Consider the following 12,893-nt stretch of genomic DNA (forward strand, 5'->3'; position numbering starts at 1 on the left):
GTTAATCAATACCATTTTCTTTCTGAGATTCTTATCGTTGGAACCTAGAGGTCTACTAATCTTCAGACGTGCAGAATATTCATTGGCACTTTTCATTTTTCCTTATGGCATATTCATTTTTGGCGATACATTTGCTGCGGGGATATATGACCTTATGACTCTGTTGGAGTCATTAAATGTATCTGGTAACTGATTTAAAATTTTTTGCATGTGAACGAGGATCCAGAAAACTCAGGTATTTTCCAAGAAATTTTATTTTTTCAGTTGATTCTGTTCTCCCATAATGTCGGGAAATTTATTTCGTCAAAATGACAATCTGCGAATCGTGCAGTAAATAGATCACCCGTCACTGGTTTGAGATATTTAATTATATGGTGATTCGTAGCCAACATAAATTCCCAAACGATGTTTGGGGCCCATTTTTGTACGTGAGGTAGTGCAATCAGTATGTAAACCGCGCATCCATAAATCTTCAGGTGAGAAATATTGGGCTTTTTCCCAAACACTAATTATGTTGAGGAGTATTTCTGGTAACTTCTTGGTCTAATTCACACAAGTTTTGTGGCATGTAATATTGCATGTAATATTGCATGTCCCCAGACATAAACGGGAAGTTTGAATTTCATTAGTAATAGTATAGAAATTAATTGCAGTCTTTTAATAAAGAATTCTGCCAGACAATTTTGGGTTTGAACATAAAGAATAAGATGCTCATTAGTTATTCCCAAAGTAACACAATAATCGTTAAATGCGTGAGATGAATATTTACTAGCATTATTGAGACGAATTTTCTTTGTTGGTTAATCAGGAATTGTGCTCACAATTTAATTTTTTGTACAAGTAACCTTGCAAACACTATATTATGCATATATACCAAACATATGTATGACCATCTCGTTGATGCATCAATGAGCACCATAAAATATTTAAATGACCCACATGGTGGATTTACAGGTCCACATATATCATCCTGAATTCTTTCCAGAAATAATGGGGATTCAGTCCCAACTTTGGTTGGTGACGGCTTGATTATCAATTTGCCTTGTGAGCATACAACACACGTGAATTCATTCGAATTCAAGATCTTTCGATCTTTCAGTGAATGACCAATAGAGTTTTTGATTATTCGCCTCATTATGGTATTTCAAGGATGCCCTAGGTGATTGTGTCAAATAAAAAAACATTTATTTGCGTAGACTTCAGATCTACGGCATATGTTTCAACGACACTTATTTTGGCATAATACAAGCTAGAAGACAATGAAGGTAATTTTGCAATTGCACACTTATTTTCATTGATAATTTTTGTAATTACCAAATATGTATTATTTTTCTCGTTCATTGTTTCAATATGATAATCTATTTCTACGAATATAAGTGAAACTCAGCAAATTTCTTCGAGCTTTGCTCAAGAACAATACATTTTGTATTTCAAGTTTGATTTCTTTGGGAAAACAGATAAGGGCTCTTCCGGAGTCTTCAAATGTCGCACTACCACTTATTGTGCGAACTTTTGATTTTTCCAACTTCAAGTGGAAGAAATACTTTTTGTATTTAAATATCGTGTGCATGGTCGCATTATCAATTAGACAAATGTTGTCCTCTTTATAATATGTATTCTGACACATATCATCCATATTATTTTAGAATAAAACAAACAAAAAGAAAATATATTAATATAGTTGATGAAATACAAAATGATACAAAAAGAAGGGTATTATAAAAAGTAGATAGAGTACAAAAAATAATAAAACAGTAAACTACATAATCAATTGGCACCTTTAGGGTGCTCAAGGAAGTCTGTTGTATTAAGAAGTATAAAATTGTTGTTTAGGACATCATCATATGTGTCATCATTATTCTGTTCAACGAGATTTACGTCAGAAGATGTGCTTTTCAAGACATCATTATATGTGTCATCAATATTCTGTTCAACGATATTTACGTCAGCAGATGTGTTTTTCAGGACATCATCATATGTGTCATCATTATTCTGTTTAGAGAGATTTACGTCATCAGACGTACTTTTTCCTTTCAGCGGGACCCGGTACAAATCAACCAAGTGTATAGGCATTCTGCAGACGCGCGACCATTGTCCATTTGTGCCGTACCTGTGACACTTATCATCATAATTTCTTTTCTTCTCATCGTTCTGCCACTTCAGGGGATTGTACGTTTTATTGTCATTATTTCAACGAGGTTGGGGACGGTCGCATCTTTGGCCTCTGTCATATTTCCGATCTTTGTTGTTTTCATGGCCTGGATTTGCAGACTGTACTGCATTCGCTTCAGGGTATGGGTTGAAACCTGTTGGCCTGGATGCATGATTTTTCAACAATAGTTGGTATTTTGTTTTGCCAACAAAAGATAAACAATAAGATCTGAATATGTTTTGAAGCCTCTCTCTCGATACTGTTGCTTTAAAAGCAAGTTTGAGGCGTGGAATGTGGAGAATATTTTCTTTATCATGTCACCACCATTAATATTCTTGCCGCATATTCAACTGCAAAGTGATCCTGAATATAGTGGAATTATATTGAGTAACTGATTGGAAGTCTTGCAACCTTATATTATGTCATTCGCTGTGGGCTTTTGGCGTGATTGTATCTTTCTTTTCGTTTATTCCGCAAGTCAAGAGGATTTTTGACTGTGAGATATTCCATCTTCAGGCCATCATCGATATGATGTCAGAGGAATATCATTGCCTTTACTTAGCTTTGATTGGTGGCATTATTGCCTCTTATAATCGTTTCACCAAAACCCATCGATTCCAAATGCATTTCAACATCCATAGCCCACGTCAGTTAATTTTTTGCCAGAAATGGCAAGTGAAAGAAATTTTTGTTTTGCAATATTAGTAGTCATAATAATATTGAGATATACCTACTGTGTTGAAAAAACTAATTGTGCTGATAATGTGTTGTAAATATTAATATAGGAATAACAAATTGTGTATATGCATATATATATATATCCGTATATGATAAAATATATGTTATACTATACAATATATTAATATATATAATATATAGGTATATATGTAATATATTTATATATATGAATAAATAAGTTGATATATTAAAGAGAGAGAGAGAGACGAGATACAAAGAGAGAGGAAAAGATTACTTTTTTTTATATTTCACAATTTATGCTTATTTATAGATAAATGAATTCTCTAAGGCCCGTTTTTTTGTTTCTTCGCCGTGGTCGTCGGTTTGGTTACAGGTAGTTTTTGAATTAAAAGTTGAATTAGAATTCATTTATTAAGAATAAAATTTTATATAGGACCACTAAATAGAAAATATAAATATTTATTTATAAATAATGTTCCTCCGTCCACTAAAATTAGCATAATTTGGTCCGACACGGAGATTAAGAAAAATAAATATTTTATTGAAAAAGTGAGAGATAATTGAGGGTGTTTTTGGAAATTTAGTTAGAAATTAGAGTAAATGAAGAGAGATAATGTAATAAAGTTAGGGGTATTTGTTGTAAATAAGTGTTGAATAGAGGGTAATAATTAAATGTTGATTTGTTGATTTTGCCAAAATTAGTAATGAAATAAATTTAACGGACATGCTAAAAAGAAAAATAGGAATAAATTTGACGGACGGATGGAGTATAAATTAACTTTATTAATCAATGTGAGATTTTAAATATATACATAAATATATTTTTTATATTTATTTATTTATAATTAATATAAATTAATCTTATAAAAAAGTAAAAATTTAAATATAAATAAAAATATTTTTTTTAAGAGAGATAAGTAAAAAGATTTTTGATTAAATTTTATATGAGATGAATAATATTATATGCTATATAGTTAATTAAATTTATTTATATTTATTAATTATATTTTGATTTAATAAATAAAATTTTAAAAACAATAAAAATAAATTTTTATAAAATATGTAAAGAAATATAAAATATATCAATTAAAATGAATATATACATGTGTGTAAATATATATATATATATATATAATGTCAACTCTACGTTAACCAAATGCATCCTTTAGGGGTTGCTTGGTTCATGCATTTTTTTGATGGGATTGATATTTTACAATAGAATTTATATGTGATTAGATTTATTATATTTAGGATTTGGACTCCTATGTTGCTAAAATGATATAGATTTATATTTCTCGCATCTGTTTGTTTTTCATATGAGCTGAATGATTTAGAATTTTTATATTTTAAATGACATAATTGTCCTTCTATAAATTTTATTTATTTTGATAAATTAAGCCAATAGTTTTGTAGGATGATAATAGGTTCGCGTAAACTCGAGACCTGACTGTGCCAGACATATTTATTTGAAGTTGAGTCCAATTATTTGAGTATTGGGTCTGAGTCATGTTCGAAGTAATATAATAATAATATATCAACTAACATATAAAAAAATAATTTCTAACAATATAATTATATTAAAATATTTTTGAGTTTAACTTATTCATTATATTATTATAATATTTTTTTAATAAAATAAATAAAATTTAATATATGTTGGGTCCAATACATGTGCAATTTTAAATTAAAATTTAAAATGGTAAAAGAAAAATAGATTTTTCCGAATCCATCCAGTCTTAGCGGCGGGTATAGTTTCGGTCAGATCCGGTATAACCAGATCCAATTTGAGTTCGGATCTAACAATATATATTCGGAACGAATATCAGTTTCAAGTGAACTCGACTAATTGTCATCCCTATAATTTTATGATTTAAATAAAACTTATAATAAATAATAATTTTAAGAAATGAATTTATTAATTTATTAAAAAAATATTATACCATAAAAAATAATATAAATAATTAATTATATAATTTAAATAATAATTAATTTTAAAATTATTTAATTTTTATTTTATATGAATATAAGATTATTTTTTTTTTATAAAAGGATATAAAAGTAAAAATTAAAATTTAATTTAAAAGTAACGGGTTATCCCTATTAAAAAAATTTTCTATTTGTAGAATTTTGGATTAATTTTTTAAATCCGATCATTGTAAATTCTTTTTTTTTTTTTTATTAGCCAATGAATTTGACGATATTTTAAAATTCAAATTCCATTGAATTTTAATTTTAATTTGGCGGAGCAGGGTTGAGGGCTGTTTTCGGTATTTCCTGTGGCGAAAGAAGGAAATAAAAAAAAAAAAAAAAAAGAAAAAAAAAGACAAAAACTGAAATGATTTATGGCAGTGTAATGCACAAAAATTGTTTACGCTTGGAATGTGAAGAGCGACTCTTCAATCCTACCAAAGTCGTGAAAAGGATGAACAGTTGGAATCATTTGAAGCCCCTGAAAATATGTTCTGAATGAAACCCTAGTCTTCGACGGATATTCATACGGTAAGCCATTGATAAATAGGCAAAGGTAGTCGTTGAATTTCTGGTTCTTTTTTCACCTCTTGTAATTATGTGTTAATGTCATGGTTATTTAGTGTTTGAAATTTATTCTTGGTAGTCAGACTTGATGCAACGGGATGTGCGTTGAGTGCTCGTTCAATTTTGAAATTAATAGCAGAATAGTGTGGCTTGCAAAGAATTTGGTCTGTTATCCGATCTGCGGAGAATCAAAGTTTTGGGAATTAGTATGTGATTTGAATTAGTTTATGTTTGGTAATAGAAGGTTCTTAAAACATTTTCGATTTTAGTTTCTTAGGGTTCATTCTTGTTTTTGCTTATAACGCTTGGACAGAGATTGTATTTGAATACTTTAATTCAGGTTTACTTCCTGCAATTGATTTATTTATATATATATATATATATATATATACACTTGTGATTTTGAAGATTTTAGATTGTGTGATAAAGTGCTATTCTGTTGCAGGAATAAGAAACTGAGTTGTGAAAATGTTGAAAGGAAGGAGAGTTGGGGGAAGGGGAGATACTGTAGCTGCTCAGTATGCTTTCGGACCACTCGAGGATGATATAATAATCAAGCACCGGCTTCTAACCCGGACAACAACGACAAGAGGCGAACCACCTTTGAAGAAACTTCAGAAGAAGTTTACAGCATTTACAGTGGAACTAGAGAAAGAGGCTGATAATTACAGTGACTGCGAAAGGCTCGCCAAAGCATTCTTGCAGGAGCTGAATACTTTCGAAATTCCATTGCTTAAGAGTAAAGCTGTTATAGATGCAAATATTAGAGAGAAGGAGAACTTCAACGAGCTGAAGGATGATATAAGCAAGCAAATTATACAGGCGCAGAACGATATAGAGGACCTGAAGAAACAGCTGGAAGAGAGCAAAATTGAGAGGCAGCACAAAGAGGAGTGTGAAGCTATTAGGAAATTGATTGCTATGCAGCCGCCCAGATCGGAGACGCAGAAAGCCATCACGGAGCTGGAGAAAGAAATCGCAATGTTGGAAGCGGAAAATACTGCTGGATCGAGAACACTGGAGCTTCGCAAAAAGCAATTTTCGCTTCTTTTGCATGTGGTGCGTGATCTTATTTGCTGGCTCAAGATTTTATACTTTGAATGATTTGTTTCTCTCTCGTTCGTATGCTTTTGCTTGGAGTTGACTTTGAGTGATGTCGGTTATTTTACTTGATGTTTCTTGATTCATTTATTACAGGTTGACGAGCTACAGAACACCATCGAGGAAGAGCAGAAGAGTTTGATGGAGGAAATGAGAGCAGCAACAGACGAAAATAGAACTGGGATAGAGGATGCAACTGGAGTCCCTGAAGCCATGGTTCTTGATTAGAAGTTAAATAGCATCCCATTCGGTAACTTGATGGCTTATAACAATTTTTATTTTCTTTTATTGTTTTTCCCCAGCATTTTTGTGTTGTACGGATGTGTATTTATTATTAGATATGCTAAGTGATTCTTGAGACCATGACGCTACCTCACAATTACTGTTTATTTTCTGGTATATTAAGGAAGATGAGCTTAATACCTTACCAGTTCTTATAGTATCGTTTTTCTTCATTCTTAGACTTATTCGTGCAGTTACACTTGATTTAACTTGGTTTAATTCTACTAGGGATCGCTTGTGGCTTGTAAGTTTTAACCTGCAATTATGGGGCCATGAAATGCCTTGAGAATCAAGATTTCTGTTTTTGTAACCTTCCTTTGTCAGAACAGATGCCCAGTTTCTATATATCCTTTTGATGGCTGAATTTATTAGAATCTTGATCCACATTAGTGGTATTGTGAATTTACTAGTTTATACTGCGATCTCCATTCTTGCTTGAAACATTTAGCCATATAATTAGTGCATTATAATGCTTCCGTAAAATCCGATTCAACTTTGCTACTCCAGCATCGGGCTATTGAGAGTTATTTAAGATCACTGTAATTATCATTTACCTTGGTGGTGTCATTATGGATGTGTTTTTACTTAATGTTCCAACATTGTTTTGTTATAGCAGATACTTTTCTAGTTGCAGTTTCAAGAACAAAAGAGAGCCCTCCTCTTGTGACTCTCCTCTTTGCTGCCTTTTAGCCGTCAAGGGTGGACATTTATAAGTGTTGCTTCGTGTGTCTTTGCGCGAAGTCGGTAACGTTTCTTTTCTTTCTCCCCGAGAATCTGTTGTCCAGCTTAGTTCATGCTTATCCATCCCCCTAGCAAATGACATCTCATTACACAGAGTGTTCTGAAATTCAATTGACTATCAGACAGACCATTTATGAGATTTAAATCAAGAACTGATACACTTAGCCTGTGCATTTCAGTTGTGTTCATGCCCCTCTTTTATTTATTTATTTTCTCTTGGGGTTGTACCATTTAATGAATTCAGCCTCTCAAATGCATGTAGTTTCTCTCATCTTTCTTGTCCCATTGTTCCTGAAAGAATCAGCAAGACAAAAGACAGATGGATTATGGGGTCTGGATTTAGAATTTGGTATTTTTGTTTCTTTTACCTTTTTTTTTTATATATATATTTTTGATGACGTGGGAACCCGCAGCGATTACCCGAAATGGTAAATTCTCGGTCGAATTTAATACTCTGCAAACTAGATTGGAGAGGCAAGTCATATTAGACGAATCATGTGCGGTAGGTGAGCGGGGGGTTTGAACCCATGTATATTCCTTTTTTATTAACAAATGATGATAGACTGACCAGAAATTATATATAGGACTGGACACTACAGCCAATAAAATGCAACACACGTTTAAATTGTAGTCCTTCACGAGAAACCTACTACTCCAATCCAAACTCGGATTTGTATTTATTCATCCTTCAAACTTCCGATTTTAAATCTATCAAGTTTGTGAATATACATATACATCAATATTTTTGTTTCATTATTTAATTTCATTTAATAAAATTTTCAAAATATTTGTTTACATTCAAATACTCTCCTTTTTATTTGATATATTTTGCTATTTAAAACTATAATAAATCTCAGACATTTTGGGTCACCTGACACGCATAATTTGTCATAAGATTTGCTTGTCCGGCCTAGTTTGTAGGTATTAAAGATAAATATAATACAATTATATATGTATTTTTTTTTCTTAATCAACTTATAACAATAAATCTATATTGTAAATTGAAGAAATATCTATTATATTAAATAAAAATAAATAGCACGAAATGAAAAATGACATGTTAAATGAGACTGAAAGAATATAATTTTTATTTTTTTCTTCATGTCAAAATATAATTTTATGAGATGAAAAGTATATTTATTCATTTATTTATTTATTTATTTATAAACAATAGAGAATTAGAAGCACGAGGAGCAGTACCACTCTGACGACTCTTCTTCTTCTTCCCTTTCCTTCCTTGGTGTCACCAACAAGTAGGCCAATTAATTAATTAATACTGATTTCTTGGCTGCTGCTGCTGCCTACTACTACTATCAATCACACTTGACCTTCAATTTTCTCGTTCATTACTGGATTTCTGCAATGGCTGCCTCCCATTCCCTCTGCAGTCATCTAAGCTGCAATTCCTACATTTCAAACAACACCTACTTCAACCATGGCCGATTTGTCTCGCCCTCTTCCTTCAAGCCGCACGGACCATCGAAGAACAAATCACACTCTCGTCGAATCAGTTCGATTCGGGCCACGGCTTCCAATTCCAAAACCAGTAACCAGCAAGTGGAGGTATTAATTTAATTTTGTGCTGAAATTACTCATTTTCTCCGCATCTCGAATTTGCCGCCTGATTGATTCGAAATTATTGTGGGGATTAGATAGTGTACGACCTCGAAGAGAAGTTCAATAAATTAGCAGATGAAGTCGATAGGAACGCCGGGATGTCGAGACTCACTCTCTTTTCTCCTTGCAAGGTCAAATGAATCAAAATCTAATGTTTAGGTATCCATTATTCAATTAGGGTTTCGTTGTGACTGTTTCAGATTTCGTCGTGCAGATTAATGTGTTCTTGAGAATAACAGGCAAAAGAGCAGATGGATATCATGATTTGGCATCTCTGTTTCATGTGAGCAATTTTGGATTAGTTTTCTGCTTTCTGAGTTTGATCTGATAATGGTGATATGATTCAGGATGGTTGTTGTTCAGGTTATCAGTCTTGGAGATGAAATAAAGTTCTCATTGTCCCCATCGAAGTCGAAGGATCGTCTGTCGACAAACGTCCCCGGAATTCCCCTGGATGAGAGGAATTTGGTGAGCCCCGGCCCTTCTTCTTATTTTGGTCGGGTTTCTATTCGATGCTGACCCCTTAGTTTTGCTCTTTGTGCAGATAATCAAGGCTCTCAATCTGTTCAGGAAGAAGACAGGGATCGAAAACTACTTTTGGGTAATTGGATCAAAAACTCTGCCTTACATTTTGTTGGTTTTTTGGCGAAAGTAATATGTAGAATCGTTTGTGTTGTGTTTTCAGATCCATCTCGATAAGAAGGTGCCTACGGGAGCTGGACTTGGTGGCGGCAGCAGCAATGCTGCCACTGCTCTGTGGGCAGCAAATCAGTTTAGCGGTTTTGTTGCCACGGAAAAGGAGCTTCAAGAATGGTCTAGTGAGATTGGCTCGGACATTCCGTTCTTTTTCTCTCGTGGAGCTGCATATTGCACGGGAAGAGGCGAGGTTTGTCCTTACAGTAGGTTAATTTATTGTATCTGTGTTTACTTACTTAGGCTGAATGAAGTCGAAGGAATTCTTTATTGTAATTGAAGTGTGTGAATGGATTCTCTGCTTATTCAATCTAGGTAGTCGAAGATGTTGCCTCTCCTGGACATTTCGAAGTTCCTATGGTTCTTGTTAAACCGCCTGAGGCGTGCTCGACTGCAGAAGTTTACAAGGTACTCTGTAGAATAGGTTAGATCCATTGTGTATTGATTTAGCACTCTAAAATTGTATTCTGTTTTGGCATCTCAGCGCCTTCGGCTGGATCAAACAAGCCACATCGATCCTTCGGTATTGCTGGATAAGGTTTTGAGGGATGGGATTTCTCAGGACGTGTGTGTCAATGATCTTGGTATGATTTCTAAAGCTGTTTATATTTGTTGTGTTATTGTCTTAATTGTTCGAATCCACTTATGTATAAAAGAACAGAATCCGGCTGAGGATATGCATATTAGTTAAGATAACTATGATGACCATGGTTAAATAAAGTTTAAATCTTGTTGAAGATTTGTTAGTAGAGTTTGCATCTCGACGAATTTATTGCCTTTTGATGATGTTGGTGATATTCCAGAAACTCCGGCTTTTGACGTTCTTCCATCGTTGAAAAGATTGAAACAGCGCATAGCTGCTGCTGGTCGAGGACAGTACGATGCTGTTTTTATGTCTGGAAGGTGTGTGACGAAGATCTCTATTCATTCAGTTTTCCGAAAAATGCATAACATTTCCTGTATCGTCCAATTTTCAGACAAACAATATTTAAACGATTCCTTGCAACTGCAACAATTTTTATCAGAGTTTTGAATGTATTCTTATATTTTATGATACAGCGGGAGTACTATTGTCGGGGTGGGTTCTCCCGATCCACCTCAGTTTTTATTCGACGATGAAGAGTACAATGGTGTCTTCTTATCAGGTAAATCACTTATCAGCATTTCCTGGTGGTCGAATCTTTACTGGCGATGATAAGTTTGTTGGGAAAATGTCTATCATAAGAACTTGTGCTTTGATCGAGGAATTTGGATATTTTCTTTTCTAGGTATGCGATCATCCTTATAAGGAGCTCTTGCTCAAAACAAATTTAAGATACGACGTTGTTGTATATCAACTACGAAGCGCTATAGTTTAAGATAGTTTTTTAAATCATCTTCAAATTACTACACTTGGAGATTATTTTTGTAGTAAGTAGGTTGGTTGCTAGTAAGAAAATTCAAACCCGAATTTCTTAGGCTTGGTTTAGATATAGTTTTGGAGAATTGGCTAACTGTAAAAGATTAGTCTTTGATGCGATGTTTTGTGAGAATATATATATAACGGCATTGGAGATATGATCAGCATGCAACAAAAGTGATCTTTTTAGTGTGTATGTAAACAGAGCCATTAGATATGTTACATGGTTTGTCGGAATTATGACATACGTCTGTTGGTAATGCAGAAGCCAACTTCATTACCCGTTCGGAGAATCAATGGTACACGAGACCTGTCTCCGCCTATTCTGATGCGCCGGCAGAGTCCGATGAATAGTAAGTATGTGTTGAATGGCCTGTTTTGATGTTCTGTTCTGTTCTGTTCTATTGGAATGGACATGCGATGTTCAATGCCAGGACTTTTTATTTATTTTTTATTTTTAAGATAAATGGTCTATCTTTTAAATTTTCGTAATTGAAATTTTTTATTCGTAAGTGGAGGTTGTATTAAAATAGTTTCGTAAGTTAATTTTTTTTTTTTTTTGTACATTTAATCCTTCGGCGCCAGTGATGCCTACGTGGCATGCCAGAAGATTAGTGTTTGCCAAGTTAACGACACAGTGAGGGATACGTAAATAATAAGTGCGATTGAATGAGAAAAAACAAATAAATTGAAAAATAAGTAAGGATTGAATGAGAACTAAATGAAGTGTGTTTGTTTGGGGATTGGATTGGATTTACATTGTTTATTTAATTTTTTTTTTTTTAAAATATCAAATTAAATACTTATTTTTTATTTTTTATATTATACTAAAAATTAATTTTATATTCAAAATATTAAATCTAACACCTGTTTATATCAAATCATACAACTATTTAAATTCAAAATTTTTACTATTTAAATCTAACTCAAAATCGAAACCCGAACAAACAGACCCTTTGAAGACACCTCTAATCATTACACCCTTTTAAAGTAATAACCAAATCCTTGCATAGATTCTCATGCATGCACTGTTGCCAGTGTCACTCTCCTAAACCTAAAGTGCAGCAGCACATGACCTCGCGTGAATTAATTCAATTTATGGATAACAATAGAGTATGTTATATAACAACCCTTATATGTTTTAATAAAAATATACACAAAGTATTTTGTATTTTATTTATGATATGAAATTATTTTGTATTAACATAGAGTTTGCACAAAATATCTACCTAAATTATATAAGTTTATACAAATAAAAATTATAAAATAATTTTTTAATAAAATAAATAAATAAATAAATAATCAATTATTTATTTTATAAATTTTTAGAGACAAATTGTTATATGATGTTACAAAAATTGTAAAAAAAATGTCAACTTTTACATAACTCCCCAATTCTATATTCATATTCTTATTTACTCCATGTATATTAATTTTATTTTTTTTACTCCCTAAAAATAAATGTTTATCAATTATTTATTTATTTTATTCAAAAAAAATTATTTAAAATATTTTATATTTGTATAAAATTTGAGTAATTTAGATCTTTATTTAAAATTAAATTTCAATTTTAAATAATAAGAATATTTCATACAAATTTTACATTAGTTTAATTTAAAGCAATAAATAAAATACAGAATATTTTATTTATTTTTATTAAAATATGTTATATAA

General features: G+C 32.2%; 2 protein-coding genes across 4 annotated transcripts; both read left to right on the forward strand.

The window, feature by feature from the left end:
* The first annotated feature begins 5,209 nt into the window (after nt 1-5,209).
* Nucleotides 5,210-7,781, forward strand: LOC127258919 (THO complex subunit 7A-like). Of its 3 annotated transcripts, none has more exons than XM_051285988.1 (4): nt 5,210-5,350; nt 5,832-6,445; nt 6,584-6,737; nt 7,386-7,781. In XM_051285988.1, exons 2-3 carry the CDS (start codon nt 5,855-5,857, stop codon nt 6,713-6,715), a joined length of 723 nt encoding a protein of 240 aa, XP_051141945.1. In that variant the 5' UTR covers nt 5,210-5,350; nt 5,832-5,854; the 3' UTR covers nt 6,716-6,737; nt 7,386-7,781. The 3 variants fall into 3 exon arrangements, with proteins under 3 accessions (XP_051141945.1, XP_051141946.1, XP_051141944.1); XM_051285989.1 differs by having other exon boundaries at nt 5,219-5,375; nt 7,383-7,781; XM_051285987.1 differs by having other exon boundaries at nt 5,219-5,375.
* Nucleotides 7,782-8,689: 908 nt separating this feature from the next.
* On the forward strand, nt 8,690-11,731 carry LOC127258918 (4-diphosphocytidyl-2-C-methyl-D-erythritol kinase, chloroplastic/chromoplastic). Its single transcript, XM_051285985.1, has 11 exons — nt 8,690-9,073; nt 9,163-9,258; nt 9,342-9,410; nt 9,491-9,595; nt 9,672-9,728; nt 9,813-10,013; nt 10,136-10,228; nt 10,305-10,404; nt 10,624-10,723; nt 10,880-10,965; nt 11,485-11,731. Exons 1-11 carry the CDS (start codon nt 8,873-8,875, stop codon nt 11,571-11,573), a joined length of 1,197 nt encoding a protein of 398 aa, XP_051141942.1. The 5' UTR covers nt 8,690-8,872; the 3' UTR covers nt 11,574-11,731.
* Nucleotides 11,732-12,893: the final 1,162 nt, after the last annotated feature.

This window comes from Andrographis paniculata, unplaced genomic scaffold (assembly GCF_009805555.1).
Source record: "Andrographis paniculata isolate CXL003 unplaced genomic scaffold, ASM980555v1 Contig5END, whole genome shotgun sequence".
NCBI lineage: Eukaryota > Viridiplantae > Streptophyta > Magnoliopsida > Lamiales > Acanthaceae > Andrographis > Andrographis paniculata.

Bases quoted from the DNA above. Each gene is read 5' to 3' on its own strand.
- LOC127258919 (XM_051285988.1), top strand. From the start codon at position 5,855: ATGTTGAAAGGAAGGAGAGTTGGGGGAAGGGGAGATACTGTAGCTGCT. The intron at 6,446-6,583 runs GTGCGTGATCTT...CATTTATTACAG, and splicing joins TTTCGCTTCTTTTGCATGTG to GTTGACGAGCTACAGAACAC.
- LOC127258918 (XM_051285985.1), top strand. From the start codon at position 8,873: ATGGCTGCCTCCCATTCCCTCTGCAGTCATCTAAGCTGCAATTCCTAC. The intron at 9,259-9,341 runs GTCAAATGAATC...TTCGTCGTGCAG, and splicing joins CTCTCTTTTCTCCTTGCAAG to ATTAATGTGTTCTTGAGAAT. The intron at 9,596-9,671 runs GTGAGCCCCGGC...CTCTTTGTGCAG, and splicing joins CCCTGGATGAGAGGAATTTG to ATAATCAAGGCTCTCAATCT.